Source organism: Protopterus annectens, chromosome 5.part1 (genome assembly GCF_019279795.1).
Source record: "Protopterus annectens isolate FY-2018-M chromosome 5.part1, PAN1.0, whole genome shotgun sequence".
Lineage (NCBI taxonomy): Eukaryota > Metazoa > Chordata > Ceratodontiformes > Protopteridae > Protopterus > Protopterus annectens.
This window is the reverse complement of record NC_056736.1, coordinates 251,320,230-251,337,917: the sequence shown is the minus strand read 5'-3', so window position 1 is coordinate 251,337,917 and position 17,688 is coordinate 251,320,230. Positions and strand designations below refer to the sequence as shown.

The 17,688-nt window shown below is 46.0% G+C and overlaps 1 protein-coding gene across 2 annotated transcripts in view; it reads right to left on the bottom strand.

The window, feature by feature from the left end:
• LOC122803352 (F-box/WD repeat-containing protein 7-like) overlaps positions 1-17,688 on the bottom strand; it is a 1,891,371-nt gene that overhangs the window by 351,441 nt on the left and 1,522,242 nt on the right. For both annotated transcript variants that reach the window (XM_044072926.1, XM_044072927.1), the window contains one exon: positions 11,710-11,891. In XM_044072926.1, coding sequence (XP_043928861.1) covers positions 11,710-11,891 — 182 coding nt within the window. The remainder of the gene's footprint in view (positions 1-11,709; positions 11,892-17,688) is intronic.

Below are 17,688 nucleotides of genomic sequence, written 5' to 3'. Positions count from 1 at the left end.
ACTGGTGCAGGAGGCAGAGAATCAGGATTAAGACAAGCCTCGAATAGACATCATCCAGTACCTCCAAAACAGGGGGTATAGCCAGAGGTCTGTGCTGAGGTAACCAAAGAAATTCCCTAAGTCTTTTCTTGGAATCAGAAAAGTCTTGGCCTTCCCAATGGAAATGTTCCCTCAAGGTGTGCAAGGTTTCCCCAAAAGAAAAATCCTCAGGGGGGGATACAGAAGGAATAGACTGTTCTGCATCCGAATCCTCAAAAGGGGAGTATGAGTGTACCTCTGCATCAGAATGTTCTGATAAAATGGATCCCTGATCAGAAGAGGGGGATTCTTCCTCCACTCTGGGTCTCTTGTCAGGAGGGGGCTGAGAACCTCTGATAAGAGTGATTAGATCCTCAGCCATTTTAAGCATGTGTTTCTTAGGCATGTGTCCAGGAGATGGGCCTTGAGCAGCAGGCCTGGTTTGATGCCCGGCTGCTTTGGATTTAGTAAAGGCCTTAACAGAAAAAGAAGATGAAGGCCTAAATACACCATGGGTGGAGGTGGACCTGTCCACATTAGTAGGCTCGACATAAGCCGGGGCTTCGGTTGTAGTCTGGGAAAGGGCCGAGGACCCAGCGGTCTCGGGTACAGAAGACACCGCCAAAGGAGTGTTGTCGGTAGTCAGGGACTGCAAAGGGATCTCGCTGAGAACCGGACCACGTGGAGCCTGTTTCGGCGTGGTGTCAGCAGAGACCGCAGGCCTCGCGTGTAGTCCTTTTCCTTGCGTTTTTTGGATAAAACGGTAGTCGGAGTGTCCGACGACATTTTATAGTCAAAAGCTTTACCAAAATAGTGTTGGGCGAACTCCGCCCGACGCTTAATAGTGCGTTTATTGAAAGTAGCACAAAAGCGACAGCCCGAGACGTCGTGGTCTGGGCCCAAACAAGGTATGCAAAGGGAATGGAAATCCTTATGCGGTATTTGCTTCCCACAAGAAATACAATTATTAACTTTTTCTGACATCGGTCTGAGGCAAGAAAAGTTTCCCCAACGGGGTACTTAGCTTTAATGAAGACTTCGGTTCCAAATATTTTCGTAATTCAGGAGCTGGCCGACCGGCACTTGCGAACTGCTTCTGCTTCGGGCACCGTGCGGCAAAAAAGACTGAAGAACATGGCGTCGGCTGTGTCTTATATACTCTGGCCTTCCTGACGTCAGAAGAGTAAGCGACGACAACCGGCGCCGGACCAAGACTTTGGAATTCGGCCGACCGAGGGACCGCCTGACGGCTGAAAACCCATCTGTGATTACTGCAGCTGTATGCACGATGAACATCTTCACCTTCTTGACAAACAGGTTTAGAAAGCTGAGGTCCAAAATGGGAAGCAGGTTCTCCATTTTTTGGGTACTTAAAAGAATTGGGAGTAAGTTCCGGATCCTCTCTGTCTTGTTGGGCCCTTTTGGATGGCTCTTTTTTGAAGGAGATTGGAGACTTCCAGGCGGGTTAACTCTCTCTGACTGTGTGACACATCTGGGAGAGTTCTGTTCTTTGGTGGGGTTTTTGAAAAGGGAATGCAATAGGCTCTGGATATAATTGTTAGCACCCATTGGTCATTTGTGATATTTGCCCAGGCTAAAGGGTGCAAAGTCAAGCAACCCCTGACTGCCTCCAGGGTAGGATAGTCAGGCAACGTCTCTGGGACACTGAAAAGGTTTCTCACAGAAAGACTCCCTGGAACCTTGATTTTGCAGGCCTACTCTGCCTCTGGGGTGACATCTGCCATTGAAACCTCTCTCCCATCCCCTGGAAGAGGAATCATCATCAGCTTCCTGAAAGGAAGACTACGCCTTGCGGAACCACATCTACTTATTCCCCCTTTGGGTCTTAGAAAAATACCTTTGAGGTATAGAAAATTTGATCCTGACAGCCGACAGCATCTTCCCTTCCTGTTCACTGCGGATTAAAGTCCCCTTAACGCTGGGTCCAAGAGGGTGGAACCAAAGGGGGCATCGGTGAAAGACGTTTTGAAGGCCTCCGCACACCCGTATAAATGCAGCCAGGCATGGTGCCTGATGGCAATGCCTGTACTGGTTGCCTGTGAGGAACCTTCTTCAACACTGGAGATTAACCTCATGGATGAGTTGGCTATAGAAGTAAGAGTGGCCAGTTTGGTAGAAACAGAGTTAAATTCCTCCTCCGACATGGACTCTGCAAGGGAAGGTGAAAGTTCCTTAATCAAGTTCCTCTGGAGATGGGTGAAATGAGTTAAATAATTCAAGGCTAACAGCATGAACAAAGTCGATGTGAACACCCAGCTTTCCAAACCTGTCCAGAGCTCTCGAATCACGATTGGGAGGGTGGACAGATGAACTCTGCTCAACCAGTTCTTTCTTGGTGACGGCAGCCACCACAACAGCATTAACCGGGACCACCTTGGAGCAGAAGGTGTTATCTGAAGGGGGGCATAAAAACTTGTAAGCTCTTCTGGGCACTGGCTCCACGATATCTGGCTCCTTCCAAGCCCTGCTGGCAAAAAGATTAATTAAACGGTCAGTGGGGGGGACACCCACGAGGTAGATGTCCCCATACCGAAAGCCTCCAGAAACATGGATTCTTCTGAGGATGGGGGCTGGGTAGACCAGCCACCCTTGGCTTTAAGGTTCTCCAGTATGTCTCCAAAGGAGACATCGTCGGCCGGCGACCTTGGAGACCTGTCCCCTTCATCGGCATCCGTGCCCTCGGTAGGGGGCTCCATAGGAGAGTCCGGATATCTCCTCTTATATGTCCTCTTCTGAGGAACTTCTTCCACAGGGGACTGGCGGGAAGACACAGAAGAAGAAGAAGGGACCCCTATGGGGGAGGATACCCCCAGGAAGCTAGATCGGATGGGCTGACCAGGGGCAAGATGAGTGGGTCTGCTCAAATTCTGGGGCTGGGAAGGGAGACAGTGAGTGGGGAGGCAACTCTGACCGCAGAGAGGGATCTTTCCACTGCCTGGAATGTGGAGGGACCGGACGAGGCCCCATCCCCCCCTCCTGCTGATAATACCACAACAGAAGAGGAGGCTGACCCCACCAGACCCCCCAACCTTCCGGACAGCGCCGGCCCGGAGCGGTCAAGCACCAAAACACTGAGGGGCAGAGAACGGTCTGAAAAAACAGACCAGAACCCGCCCCCATGGACTCCGGGGCAGCAACCTGAACCAGTGCACCCTCCTGTCCCAGGGGAATGGAAAGAGAACCGGCCATAGATCCTGATGGGGAGAGGAACCAATGGGGGGCCCAATACCCCAACTGCCTCCGCACCATGCACCGGTCCCTGAGAATCCAATCCATGTAAGTTCAGATGAGGAGAAAGTAAGTGGGGAGTGGCAGATGGTTCCCTGAGCCGGTGGGCTGGGGGAAGCCAACAGCCCCAAATCAATTTGAGCCTTTAAGAAGGACTGCAACATCCTGTCCATGTCTACAGGGAGACTACTCCTGGAAGACTGGAAGGAGATGGAGGACCTCACTGGAGAACCGTGCTGAAACCCCAAGGATCTCCTTTTGCAATCTGGAGAACGGGCCCTGCACGGGAGGCTAAACAACTGTTCCTCACTGGAGGGCTCCATAGGAAATTCCTCCATGATAATGGGATCTTGCAAGGTTCTTGGATCCGGCCAGCTCGGGCCAGAGTACAGTAAAGGATCCGAGGAAACAGGTCTCGAAACCCTCGGATCCGAGGAGGTCAGATCTGTAGCATATGTATCCTTATTCAGATCCGAAGGCCTCAAGGTAGGAGCCTTGGATCCGAGAGTCAAGGGCAGGACCTTCGGATATGAAGACCTGGAGCTGGAGGCCTTGGATCTGGGGGAAGACTCCCTGGAAGTCCTCGGATCTAAGGCTCTCGGATCCGACCCTGCACCAGCTGGAGTCAAATCTGGGGACCTGGGATCTGACAGCCTCGATCATTTAGAAGGAACCTCCCTTGGGGAAACAGAGGATCCCTTTTCCTATGTCCAGAGGAGCTCAATTTGGTTGAGGTTTCTTTGACCAAAGGACACCCCCCCCCCCGACCATGCCTTTCAACAAAAGCTTGTTTCGGCGGTCGACCAAGGCTCTATGGTTGAATGTGGCACAAATGCCACATTCAGCCTCCAGATGGTCACCGCCAAGACAACAGAGGCACTCCTTGTGTGAGTCTGAGACAGGCATCTTCCGACCACACGAGGAGCACCTCTTAAAACCTAAGAGTTTCTCCGACATGGAGAATGCCGAAGGCAAACAAAACCTACGGGACAAACAAAACCACACGCCAGAAACACAATCTGAGGTCCAATATGCCCTAAAAATCTGTCCAAACACAAGTAAGTTAATTAACTAGCAAAAACAGTAAACAACTAACTACAAAAAAGAGAACACTAAACGGATAGCCCTGACAAACAAAAAGGATGCCAAACAGATAACGGAACCAAAACTGGGAGGGAAATGTATCGGGGAACCAGAAAGTTAACAAGAACACTAATTTAAGAAAGATTAAGTGCCTGAAGAGACAGGAAGGAAAAAACTCCCAGGATAAATTACACCTACTTACAAACTACAAGGAGCTGTGCAAACTGCGTCTGACTAGCAAAAGCGGCAAACGAGATCTGAGGGGTTAGAGGGCAGTAGAGCATTATGGGAGAGAGGAGCTTTAGCTAAGCTGTTGTCTAAAGTATGCCAGTTCGGATCTGATGTCAGATCCTAGACCCTGACCTGATGAATGGTGACTAGGATAACATCAGATCTTTGTGGATAAGGTTTTTTGAGACTGATAGTTAATCTTTTTAGTTAATCTTTTTAGGTGCAAGTGATTTTTTTGCCTTCAAAATTAACTTAAACAGAAACTAACAACTGTCATGTACTTTTAAGAATCTGTTTAATATGACATTAGAGAAAGCAGACATTGCATTACGTCATGTTGATCAATTGGAGCAGTTTATTTACTAATGTATTCCAATGTTCAGATGTATATTTAGTGTGGTGTCAGGTTTTAACTCCTGTAGCAGGCTGTATGGCATAGAACAATGAATACCTGACTGCAACCAGTTTATTTGGGTTTGATTAGTGACCCAGGTGCTGGAGGACCCAGCTAGGAGGGGAGATCCATTATGAAGCCAAACCTACTTACTTCATTGGGGAGGGGGGGAGTTGGGGGCATGTCCCAAAAGGTACAGTTGTGTACACTTACCATAAATGTAGATGTTCGAGTGTATTCACTGTTGCAGTCATCACACTTGAGTTATCTGCCTGCAGGTAGCCCTCAGTCAGCCCGAATACCAGAGACTTAGTATTTCTGCGTCGGATGCTGTCACTTCTTCCTTGACGTCAGGTCATCAGGGGGTATAAAAAACAGGCAGCCGATGCCATTGCATCAGTTTTTCTTGCCCCAAATGTCAGGACCCCCCAAACAGAGAGCTAGGATATGGTGAGGAAAACACCACCAGTAAAAAGTAAAAACCAATACCAGTAGTAATAGCCATAGAGAGGAGAGACAGAGAAAACCAGGGGCCTGGAGGGAGGGAAACCAGGACTGCAACAGTGAATACACTCAAAACATCTACATTTATGGTAAGTGTACACAATTGTACTATGTTCTTCATGTTTCACTGTTGCAGTCATCACACTTGGGTTGATTCCCAAAGCTGAGGAAGGGTGGAGGCAGTCAAGAAGAGTTAGGGCTGGCTAGTAGGCCTTGCAAGACTGCTGTAGCAAAACCTGCCATGGATTTGGAAAAGATAGGCAGGTGGTAATGCTTGGTGAAGGTGTGTACAGAACTCCAGGTAGCAGCTTCCTGGATGTCCCTGGTAAGGACTCCCCTGAGAAATGCTGTAGAGGTAGATGCAGCCCTAGTGGAATGTGTTCTGACCCCTGGAGGGGTAGGTTTTCCATGGTGCTTGTAGCAGAAATGGGTGCAGTGTGCTATCCATTTGGAAATGGTTTGTTTTGAAATGGCATTGGCCTCTGCCCCTGTTGCAAAGCTGACTAGCAACTGGTCAGATTTTCTGAAAGGCTTAGTCCTATCAAGGCAGAATCTGAGCTGTCTGTGCACATTCAAAGAGTGCAGTATCCTTTCCCCTTTAGTTTGAGGATTAGGGAAGAAGGCTGGCAAATGGATGGATTGGTTGAGAGCCACACTGGACACTTTAGGCATAAAGGAAAGGTTTAGTCCTGAGGGAAACCCTCTCAGCATGGAAAATAATGAAGAGTTCCACAGCCATCAGTGCTTGTAACTCAGACACACTTCTAGCTGAAGTGATGGCTAGAAGTAAGGCCGTTTTCCAAGAGAGGAATTTTAACTCTGCTGAAGCAGCAGGTTCAAAAGGGGGAAACGTGAGCTTTTCTAGTACAAAGTTAAGGTCCCAAGCAGGGGTGGGTGCTCTCCTTGGTGGCCTTAAGTTGTTTTCCCCCTCAGGAACTGTTTGGTGAGTGGGTGAGAGAATAGAGGTGGCTCAGTATTATAATGAACCGGGATGGCAGAGGCATGGATCTTAATGGAGGAGAAGGATAGGCCTCTGTGGAGTAGTTCTGCTAGGTAATCCAGGATTAGAGTTAAGGAGGGCAGTGCTGTGTCCTTTCCTTTAGACTGAATCCAAGAACAATATCTTTTCCACTTTTCAGCATAGGATTTCCTTGTAATGGGCCTTCTGGCTTCAAGGATGATGTCCAGCACCTGTTTGCTTAGGGTTGCTGGTGTAATATTTAAGAAATAAGCCAGGATGCAAGATTTAGGATTTGCAACTATGGATGCAAAACCTGTCCCTCCTGCTGAGAAAGCAGGGTTGGGGTCTGGTGTAGGTGCCAGGGTGGCACCGCTGTCAGGCTGCGCAGGAGTGGGAACCAGTGCTGGCATGGCCAGTCCGGGGTAATCAGAATTGTCCTTGGCCTGTCTTGTTTTATCTTGAGTAATACTCTTGAGAGAAGGGGCAGAGGGGGAAAGGCATACATTGAGAGGTTTTCCCATTGAAAGGATAGGGCATCCACTTTCCAGGCCCTGCTGTGAGGGTTCCTGGTGCAGAATTTGCTTAGCTGGTGGTTGTAGGGGGAGGCAAAGAGATCCACCTCTGGGGTCCCTCATTTCTGAATCAGAAGGTTGAATGTGCTGGGCTCCAATTTCCACTCGTGCGGGTTTAGGAGATTTCTGCTTAAGTCATCTGCCAGTGAGTTTTGCTTGCCTGGCAGGAATTGAGCTTGTAGATGGACTTGGATGTCCAAGGCCGTGTTCCACAGGGCCATGGCTAACCTACAGAGTGGGTAAGAATGGGTTTCTCCCTGCTTGTTGATGCACCACATAACTGTGATGTTGTCTGTTTTTATCAACAGCTATCCTGGCAAGAGTAGGTATCTGAAAGCTGTCAGGGCATTCTGTACAGCTAGCATCTCTTTTTGGTTGATGTGCAGATGAATTTGACTTGGGCTCCAGTGGCTCTGAATACATTTGCCAGCCATGGGAGCCACCCATGCATAGTCTGATGCGTCTGTGGTCAAGGTCTGGGCGGCATGGGGTTGAGTAAAAGGCAGTCCCTTGTTGTAATTGCATGCTTCTGCCCACCAAAGGAACTCTGTCCTTAGACAAGGTATGACAGGAATGACTGTTTCCAGGTCCTGAGAATGTTGGCGCCATTGAAGTTTCTTCATATGCAGTCTTACATATGGAATTAAGAGTATACATGAGGCCATGAACCCTACGGCTTGCAGTATTTTTCTTGCAGATAGCTGGGTTCTGGTGGCTATTTGTTTGAAGTAGTCTGTCAGACAGACCCGTTTTTCTGAAGTGAGGAATGCCATCTGGGAAGTTGTGTCCAAGCTTGCTCCCAGGAATACAATCTTTTGATTGGGTACCAGTTGTGATTTCTTTTCATTGATGGTGTACCCCAATGAAGTGAGAAGGCTTTTTACAAATGCCAGGTGCTGAAGCAGCAATTCCTGACTGTCCGTCTGAATCAGGCAGTCGTGCAAGTACGGGTACATTTGGATATTTCTCTGCCTGCAGTATGCAATGGCAGAAGCCAGGCATTTTGTGAATACCCAGGGCACAGTATATAAGCCAAAGGGAAGTGCAGAGAACTGATCAGGCATAGACCCTGTCTTGAAATGTAGATACTTCCTGCATGACTCCGTTATGGGGTTTGTGCAGATAGGCTTCTTTTAAGCCTAGGGTGACTAATCAGGCAACCTTGGCTATCATAGGGAGAAGCTGTTGCAGGGTAAGCATCTTGAATTTTGGTACCACCAAGAAGGTGTTGAGAACTGAAAGATCCAGGATTGGGCGCCAAGAGCCCTCTTTCCTGGGTACCAGGAAGAGTCTGGAGTAGAATCCTTGACCCCTCTGTTCTACTGGAACAGGCTGAATAGCTTTGATATTGAGCAGGGAAAGTACTTGGGTTTGAGCCTTTGCCCACTAGTTTGGAGGAAGGTCTGGAAACCCGCTTGGGGTTGGCAGTAAATGGAAATAAAATTTGTACCCCTGGAATCCAATGTTGAGGACCCATCGGTCCAGAGTGATGGGCATCCAGTTTTTTGCATGAATGGCAAGTTTACCTCCTAGGGGCGCAAGAAATTGGGCAGGGATGGGAAATAGAGTGAAGAAGTCATTGTGAGTTTTTTCCATAAGGAGGTGGCTTACCACTCCCTGCTTTAGGGGTGGAGTCAGTCCATTGCTTAGATCTCTGCATACCCTGAGACTATAGTCTGGGTGGTCTGTTTCCTCTGGGTCTTGTTTGGGAAGGCCTGGAGGGTGCTGGAAAGGACCAGTGTTTTGAAGGGCAATGCCTACTGAATCTAGGGGGTTGCACTTGTAGGAATTCTTTAACAGTCTGCATAGATTTAGCTTTTTCTTCCATCTTTTTACGAACCTCTTCTGCTTTGGTGCCAAACAAACAGCCCTTATTCAAAGGAGTGTCTAGTAATTTAGATTTGAGATGATTTGGCAAGGTCTGCCCCTTCAGCCAAGCATGTCTTCTCAGTAAAGAGCCAGTGACTGCTGCCCAGTAAGATGCTTCTAGGGCATCAAAGCCACACTGCAAAGTATGCTTACTAACTTGGTTTGCAGAGTGCATAAGCTCCTGCAATTCTTTGTTTTCTGCACAATCCGAAAAAGTTACCACTTTTTGTTTAATAAGTTCCATAATATGTTGCTGGTATTTCAGCATGTGAAACTGGCAATTCAATGCCCTGATAGCAAGAGTTGCAGAGGTACATACCTTCTTGCCCCATCTGTCCAACGCTATGGAATCTCTGTCTGAAGGGGTGAGATTTTTGGCTGTAGTTGCCTTAATACCTTTAGGGCCTTGGGAAATGATCTCTGGGTCAGTAGTAGGATTCTTGAAAATAAACTTGTGAGTATCAGGTACTCTGTAGTACCTGTCTGGTTTCCTAGGGGCAGGAGGTAAAGTGTCTGGAGTAAGACTGGATTCCATGAAAACGTCATCTACAACATCCAGGACAGGGGGTACAGCTAAAGGCCTGTGCAGAGGCAACTCTAAAAATTCTCTGAGTCTCTTTCTAGACTGAGAATAGTCTTGACATTCCCAATGGAAATGCTCTCTTAAAGTATGCAAGGTTTCACCAAAAGAAAAGTTCTCTGGAGGGGAGGCAAACGGAATGGATTCCTCTGCATCTGAATCCTCATAGGCAGATAAGGGCATGTCTTCATAATCAGACAGGTCAGAGTCATCGGACTCCTGGGATGTAGAACCTGAAGGGGATTGGATTCTTTGTCTCTTTGCAGGGGAAGGCTGGCTTCCCCTAATCAGCATAATAAGGTCTTCAGTCATTCTAAGCATTTGTTTTTGTGGCATGGGTGCCTCAGCATGCGCTTTAGTCATTGGTTTTCTAGGCATAGTGCGTACTCTGGGCCTAAAAAATTCAGTTTTGTTTAAAAATGAAGTTGTTGGTGTGTTTCGAACATTGGTAGAGCGAAAAACTGCCTCCGAAGCCGGTGCCTGCACAGCGGCTCCAGACCCATCCAAGGCAGAGACATCCACTGGTTCCATAGACGAAGAAGCATCTCGCGGCATACTGGACTCCGAATGGGTCTCAGCAGAGGCCTGCGAATCCACTGAAGCAGGCATCAGGCTGCAAAGACACCTCACTGAGTACAGGCGTACTGGTGACTAGCTTAACAGAAGTGTCGTCGGCTGTTTTGGACCTATGCGGTCTGTCTCTGTCTTTATCCTTACGTTTTTTCGGAAGAACGGTAGTCGGATGGCTTACCGAAACAATTTCAGAATACGGAGATCGAGAGCAAAAGAATTTAGCAACAAAGAGAGCCCAAAGACGAATGGTTCTGGCGTTAAACAAGGCACAAAACCTACAGTGAGGGACGTCGTGGTCTGGGCCTAAACAGGTGATGCAGTAAGAATGAAAATCTCTGTGAGGTATTTGCTTTCCACAGGCAATTGTTAACTTTTTCCGACATCAGTTAGAGCAAGAAAAAAGGATCCTCAACAGGGTACTTAGCTTTAGAAGACTTTAGGATTATTCAACTTGAAAACAAAAAATGCAGGTAGAGGCCGACCGGCACTAGCGAACTGCTTCTGCTTCGGGCTCCTCCTCGGCAAGAAAGACTGATGTAATAGCATTGGCTGCCTGTTTTTATACCCCTGACGACCTGACGTCAAGGAAGAAGCAACAGCATCCAACGCAGAAATACTAAGTCTCTGGTATTCGGGCAAACTGAGGGCTACCTGCAGGCAGATAATCCAAATGTGATGACTGCAACAGTGAAACACGAAGAACATCATGCAGTCTGCCTTCAATGTCCAAGGGAAATAGGCTAAGGCACCTGGCTCCAAGAGTGGGGTGATTGTGTGATAGTGCCCCTCATGGAAATGTGTGGCAATCCCTTATATCATCTTATTAACCTTGGGACTTCGGGGGCATGCACAGAGTACATTACAGCTTGAAATAGAAAAAGCCCTATGTTGGATACATGGACGATAGTCATGCTGAAGCTATGCCCCCACCCTGTAAAGGGGTGTTGGTGGGTAACAATAGCTGCGGTGTGGTGGCTTGATGGTCAGTATGCATGGGAGAAAATGCTGCAAAAAAAAAAAGAGTGCACCAATCTCTTCCTTTTGAAAGTCTTAAACCAAATAGACAGATGCTTGCTGATATCCTGAGGTCCATAACTCTGACCCTTGGAAAAGTAAGAGCATCAGTGTGAATACTGGGAATACATATACAAAGTCTGAAGTTACTGTACCTCACAGTTTCTACTCACTACAGGTTATAATGATCTCAGATTTGAATACATAAGTAGCAATGATGAAGGAGGAGGGGTCACAGTCTCCCATGCTGGGGACTGCAGGGGTAAAAATATATTTGTTGTATTTTTACAGAAGTTGCAATTTTATTTTCCTGAGTTGCACAACTCACAATTACAGGTCTTGTACTTCAGAAAGACACATTAGACAAACATCTATATGAACATAAAATGTCCTTCCTCTTCAGGTGACCCCTCTTCACTACTTGTCTTGAGACAGTCTCCTAAAAGTCACCCCTCCATCCCTCCATACCAAATAATGTTAAACAGCTGCCATAAAGATTTCATATATGCAACAATGGCAGACTGAAAATGTAGGTGGTGATGCAGTTTAGAAAGAAGCAACTATACAGTAAATAAACACAGAAAGCAATAAATAACTGAAGTGTACATAAACATTACCAAGAAAAATAATAGTGATGACATTTTATTCCTCTGATTTTTACCTGTTGCCATAAAGATGCATACATCGTACAGTAGAGGTGTGACCATAGAGTGTATGGATACATTCCCCAGTGTCAGCATTCCATACCTTCAACGTCCTGTCTGTTGAACCACTGATAACAATATTATCTCTCATTTGAGATGACCAAACTCCGCCAGTGTGACCAACTAGTGTCTGAACACACTATATAATATGCAAGAAAAAAGAAAGAGGACATTAATGTATAACATGCAGGATTTTTTACATGACTTGGCATACTTAAGTACTGCTATCTCAGTCATTTAAGAAACGTCACTATCAACTATTATTCACTATACAGCATGTTTCACTGATGCATGCAGAGATTACTACCTCAGATCACATTAGACAGACTTCCATCTGCAGTTCTAACAGCTAAATGTGGGAAAACACCAATTGTGAAGGTAATCTATTCAGTATTGTAAGACTATTTCCAGAGACAATTCTTCTTTCTCAGGTGGAAAGTTAAGGAAGCTAATGCAGAAAAAGAATCTCTGCTAAAGACAAGTGGTTCCACAGCTTGCCAAAAGCTAGCCATATTCATAAATTCAAAAAATGCCAATGTCAGTGAACATACTATCTTACCTAAAAGAAAACATTCTCAAGACAATTAAATGGATACATTCCTGCCTGACATACTTCTGACTTCCATGGACACTTAAGCCTCATCCTCCTCAAACATGACCACTGGCTATTATCAACAATGATCAGTATCCATGGTCCAAGGAGTAATCAGACATTCACCTGGTATCAGTGTTGCGGATAGATACCCTTCCACAGAGTAAAGACTTAATGCTGCCAACTATCTAGCAAAAAGGGAGAAAAAAGAATGAAAATATATTTATATGTTTTATTTCAAAATACCATACTCTAAATGTACTTATATACAGTTCTACACTTATACCTCCAAGATCAATAAAATGTTACTACTAAAGCAATGACCTAATTACAGAAAAGTACATATTTTCTGTCTTCAGCAATTCTAAATTCAAAAGATGTTCTACCAACTCATTTTATGCTGGCAAAAGACCCTCTCATTTTAACAAAGATAATGTCTTGCAATTTTCCTTTAAGTATGAAGCTGAGGTCTTGAGTCTGGTGCTGTAACAAAAAGACATGAAATAGTTTGTGCTAAAGGTTTTGTATGAGCTACCAAAATGAGAAACTGCTGGGCCCCACTTGTTTGGCCTATACTTCTCAGAAGTCCAGGCCAAAACAGAGGGGCTGTGGTTAACCAAATTTGCAGATGACTGCAAATTAGGTGCTATCACTGAATCCCCTAGCAATGTCAGCGTACTTCAAAAGGGGTTTACACAGACCGATGATTAGTGACAAAGCCATGGTATTAAACTAAATGCTAAAAAATACATTATCATTCCCTTCGGTAAAAACAATGTCCCTGCTGACTGCAAAATAAACAACATTGCCCTATGCACCAATTCAGTAGTGAGAGACCTGGAACACAAGTTGAGTGTGACCTCAACTTTGACCACCATGTGTCTACTGTGGTGATGAAGGCATTCTACCTCACTTACCTGATTAGCAAAGGCATCGTCTCAAGAGCAAAAGATGTTATAACTCCCCTGTACTTGTCCTTCAACAGGCCTGTTACTGAATATAATTCTCCTTCTGGCATGTACCTGTACCAGATACCTGCAACAACTTAACATACCTCAGAGATTTCTAACTAAGAAAATTCAGGGTCTCCAGCACTTGTCTTGTATGGACAGACTGAAGTCGCTGTCACTGTACTCAGTAGCATATAGACCTAACTTAGAGGTGACTTATGTCTGGCCTACAGGGCTATCTCTGACCCAAATCTAACGGAAATGATGCACATCCGTAAGTCAAATGGGACTAGAGTCACCTGTTCCAGGGACCTCAATCTAGCCTGCCACATGAGAGACAGATACATCTCTCAGAGGTTGCCACTCCTCTGGAATAGGCTTCCAATCAATATCAAGCAGAGCACCTCCATGATCCTGTTTAAGTGCAATCTGGACGACCGGATGGGAAAAGTACAGTTGTGTACAATTACCATAAATGTAGATGTTTGAGAGTATTCACTGTTGCAGTCATCCGATTTGGGTTATCTGCTAGCAGTAGCCTTCAGTCGGCCTGATTATCAGGGTCCTGCGTCAGATGCTGTCTCATCTTCCATAACGTCAGGTAGTCAGGGGTATAAAGCATGCAGCCGACGGCATTACATCAGTTTTTCTTGCCCCAGATGTCAGGTGCCCCCATAATGGGAAGCAATTATATACAAGGTTACTACACCAACAAAAAAGCAAATACACCAAAAAGCTTTAAGCATAGCAAACAAGAATAGAGGTATAGTCAATAGAAGTCAGGGGGCTGGAGGGAGGGTAACCAGGACTGCAACAGTGAATACACTCAAACATCTACATTTATGGTAAGTGCACACAACTGTACTATGTTCTTCGTGTTTCACTGTCGCAGTCATCACATTTAGGTATATTCCCAAAGCTAAGGATGGGAGGACATAATTAGATAGCATTAGGACCAGCTATAAGGCCCTGCAAGACTGCAATGGCAAAGCCAGCTCTGGATTTAAAAAAAAATTGGCATGTGGTAATGCTTGGTGAAGGTATGTACAGAACTCCAGGTAGCAGCTTCTAGGATGTCCCTGGTAGGGACACCTCTGAGAAAGGCTGTAGAGGTAGATGCAGCCCTGACTGAATGTGGTCTTTTCCCCTGTGGGGTAAGTTTTCCATGGTGCTTATAGCAGAAATAAATGCAATGGCCTATCCACTTAGAAATGGTTTGCTTTGAAATGGCCTTCCCCTCTGCCCCTGCAGCAAATGCAACCAGCAGCTGTTCAGATTTCCTGAGAGCTTTAGTCCTGTCCAAGTAAAATCTAAGTTGTCTGCGCACGTTCAAGGAGTGCAGCATTTGTTCCCCTTTGTTCTGTGGATTAGAAAAGAAGGTAGGCAAATGAATGGACTGATTAAGGGCCGCACTGGATACCACCTTGGGCATGAAGGAGGGGTTGGTCCTGAGGGACACCTTGTCCGCATGAAAGATGATGAAAGGCTCCACTGCCACGAGAGCCTGTAATTCAGACACCCTTCTTGCTGAAGTGATGGCTAGAAGGAAGGCTGTTTTCCAAGAAAGGAATTTCAACTCTGAATTTGCAGCTGGCTCAAAGGGAGGTAAAGTGAGCTTTTCCAGTACAAAGTTAAGGTCCCAGGCTGGAGTACGGGCTCTCCTGGGTGGCCTTACGGTTTTGGCCCCTCTAAGGATCTGCTTCAGTAGTGGATGAGAGAAAAGGGGTGGGTATCTGTATCGTAACGAGCTGAAATGTCTGAGGCATGAATTCTGATGGAGGAAAAGGAAAGGCCCTTGTGAAGCATCTCAGTTAAGTATTGAAGAATCTGAGGTAAATTGGGTGCTGCTGTGCCCATCCCTTGAGTTTGGCTCCGGGAACAGAATATTTTCCATTTTTCAGCATAAGATTTTCTAGTACTAGGCCTCCTTACCTCCAAAATGACATCCATCACTTGCTTACTGAGGGATGGTAACAGAGAGATCAGGTAATTAGCCAGGTTGCCAGATTCAGGGTTTGAAGCTGTGGGTGCAGAATCTGGCCCTCTTGCTGGGACAGCAGGGCAGGTACCATGTTGCCAGCAATGACACACTGCGCAGGAGAGGGTACCAGTGTTGGCGTGGCCAGTCTGGTGCAATCAGTACTGTCCTTGGTTTGTCCTGTTTGATCTTTAGTAGCACCTTGGACAGGAGAGGCAGAGGGGGAAAGGCATAAACTGATAGGTTTTTCCAAGTGAAGGACAGGGCATCCACTTTCCAAGCTTGTTTGTGGGGAGTCCTTGTGCAGAATTTGTCCAATTGGTAGTTCTGGGGGGAGGCAAACAGGTATATCTCTGGGCTCCCCCATTTGTTTCTCAACATGTTGAATATCTTTGGTTCCAGTTTTCACTCGTGTGGGTCCATGAGATTTCTGCTTAGATCGTCTGCCAGTTTATTTAGCTTTCCTGGCAGGAACTGAGCCTGTAGGTGCACTTGGTAGCTCAAGGCTGCGTTCCACAGAGCCATGGCTAGTCTGTAGAGAGGATAGGAGTGGGTTCCTCCCTGCTTGTTTATGCACCACATAACAGTGGTGTTGTCCGTCTTTACCAATAACTGTCCTGTAAGAATGTGGTCCTTGAAGGCTGTCAGAGCTAACATTTCTTTTTGATTGATATGCAGGTGCATTTGACTTGGGATCCATTTGCCCTGAATGCACTTCCCTGCCAAGTGAGCCCCCCATGCATAGTCTGATGCGTCTGTTGTTAGGGTTTGGGCGGCAGGGGGTAGAGTGAATGGCAGTCCCTTGTTTTGGTGGCAGGCCTCTGCCCACCAAAGGAACTCTATCTGTAGACAAGGTATGATAGGAATCATTGATCCTAGATACTGAGAATGTTAACACCATAGGCTTTTTAGATACCATTGCAGTTTCCTCACATGCAGTCTTGCATATGGAATTAGTAGAATGCAGGAGGCCATGAACCCCAGGGCTTGCAGGATTTTCCTTGCAGATAGCTGGGTCTTTGTGGCCAGTAGTTTGAAGTAGGCTGTCAAATGAACTTGTTTCTCTGGCGTAAGGTAGGCCATCTGGGAAGTTGTACTCAAGCTTGCTCCCAGGAATACAATTTGTTGGCAGGGTACAAGATGTGATTTCTTTTCGTTTATGGTGTACCCCAAAGAAGTTAATTTCCTTACAAATGCCAGATGATTTAATAGTATGTCCTGGCTGTCTGTCTGAATTAGACAATCATCCAGGTATGGGTATATTTGAATATTTCTTTGCCTGCAAAATGCAATGACTGGAGCTAGGCACTTTGTGAATACCCTGGGCGCAGTAGATAAGCCAAAGGACAGTGCAGAAAACTGATAATGCATGTAGCCTGCTTTCAAGCGTAGGTATCGTCTGCTAGATTCCCTTATTGGGATGTGCAGGTAGACTTCCTTTAAATCCGGTGTTTGCAACCAGGCATCTTTGCCTAGCATAGGAAGCAGATGATGGAGAGTTAGCATCTTGAATTTTGGGATCATCAAAAATGTGTTTAGTATAGACAGGTCCAGGATAGGATGTCAGGAATCGTCTTTTCTGGGTACCAGAAAAAGTCTTGAGTATAAACCTTGTCCCCATTCTTCTTTTGGGACAGGATGAATAGCCCTGATGCTTAAAAGAGAGAGAACTTTTGAGCCTCTACCCACTGATTTGGAGGTAGATCTGGCCAACCGTTTGGGGTTGGTAAGGAGTGGAAGTGGAATCTGTATCCTTGGAAAACTATATTTAAAACCCATTTGTCCTGGGTAATGAATTCCCAATTTTTTTGCCTGCAGGGCAATCTTTCCTCCTAAAGGAACAGTCAGTTGTGCAGGACTTGGAAGGTGTAAAGTTAAGTAACTGAGACAGTTTACCATAGGGGGGAGTCTTACTACTTCCTGTTTTGGAAGTGGGAGCCCCCCACTGCTTAGTCCTGTGAATACCTTGGGACTGAAGCCTGGGTGTTCTGCTGATTCTGGGTTTGGACTGGACCGATTCTTAGAGGGCCAATGCCTACTGAACCTGGGAGGCTGTACTGGCAGGAAATCTTTAACCGTTTGCATAGATTTAGATTTTTCCTCCATCCTTTTAAGTACTTCTTCTGCTTTGTTGCCAAACAGGCAGTCTTGGTTTAAGGGAGCATCCAGCAATTTAGCTTTAACATGATCTGACAAAGATTGCTCCTTAAGCCAGGCATGCCTTCTAAGTACAGACCCAGTGACAGCAGCCCTGCAAGATGCCTTTAAAGAATCAAAACCACATTGCAAAGTATGTTTTCCAACTTGTTCAGCAGAATACATTAAATCCTGTAAATCTTTATTTTCAGCACAGTCAGGAATAATTTTCTGTTTAAGCAATCCAATGATATGCTGCTGATACTTTAACATATGAAAC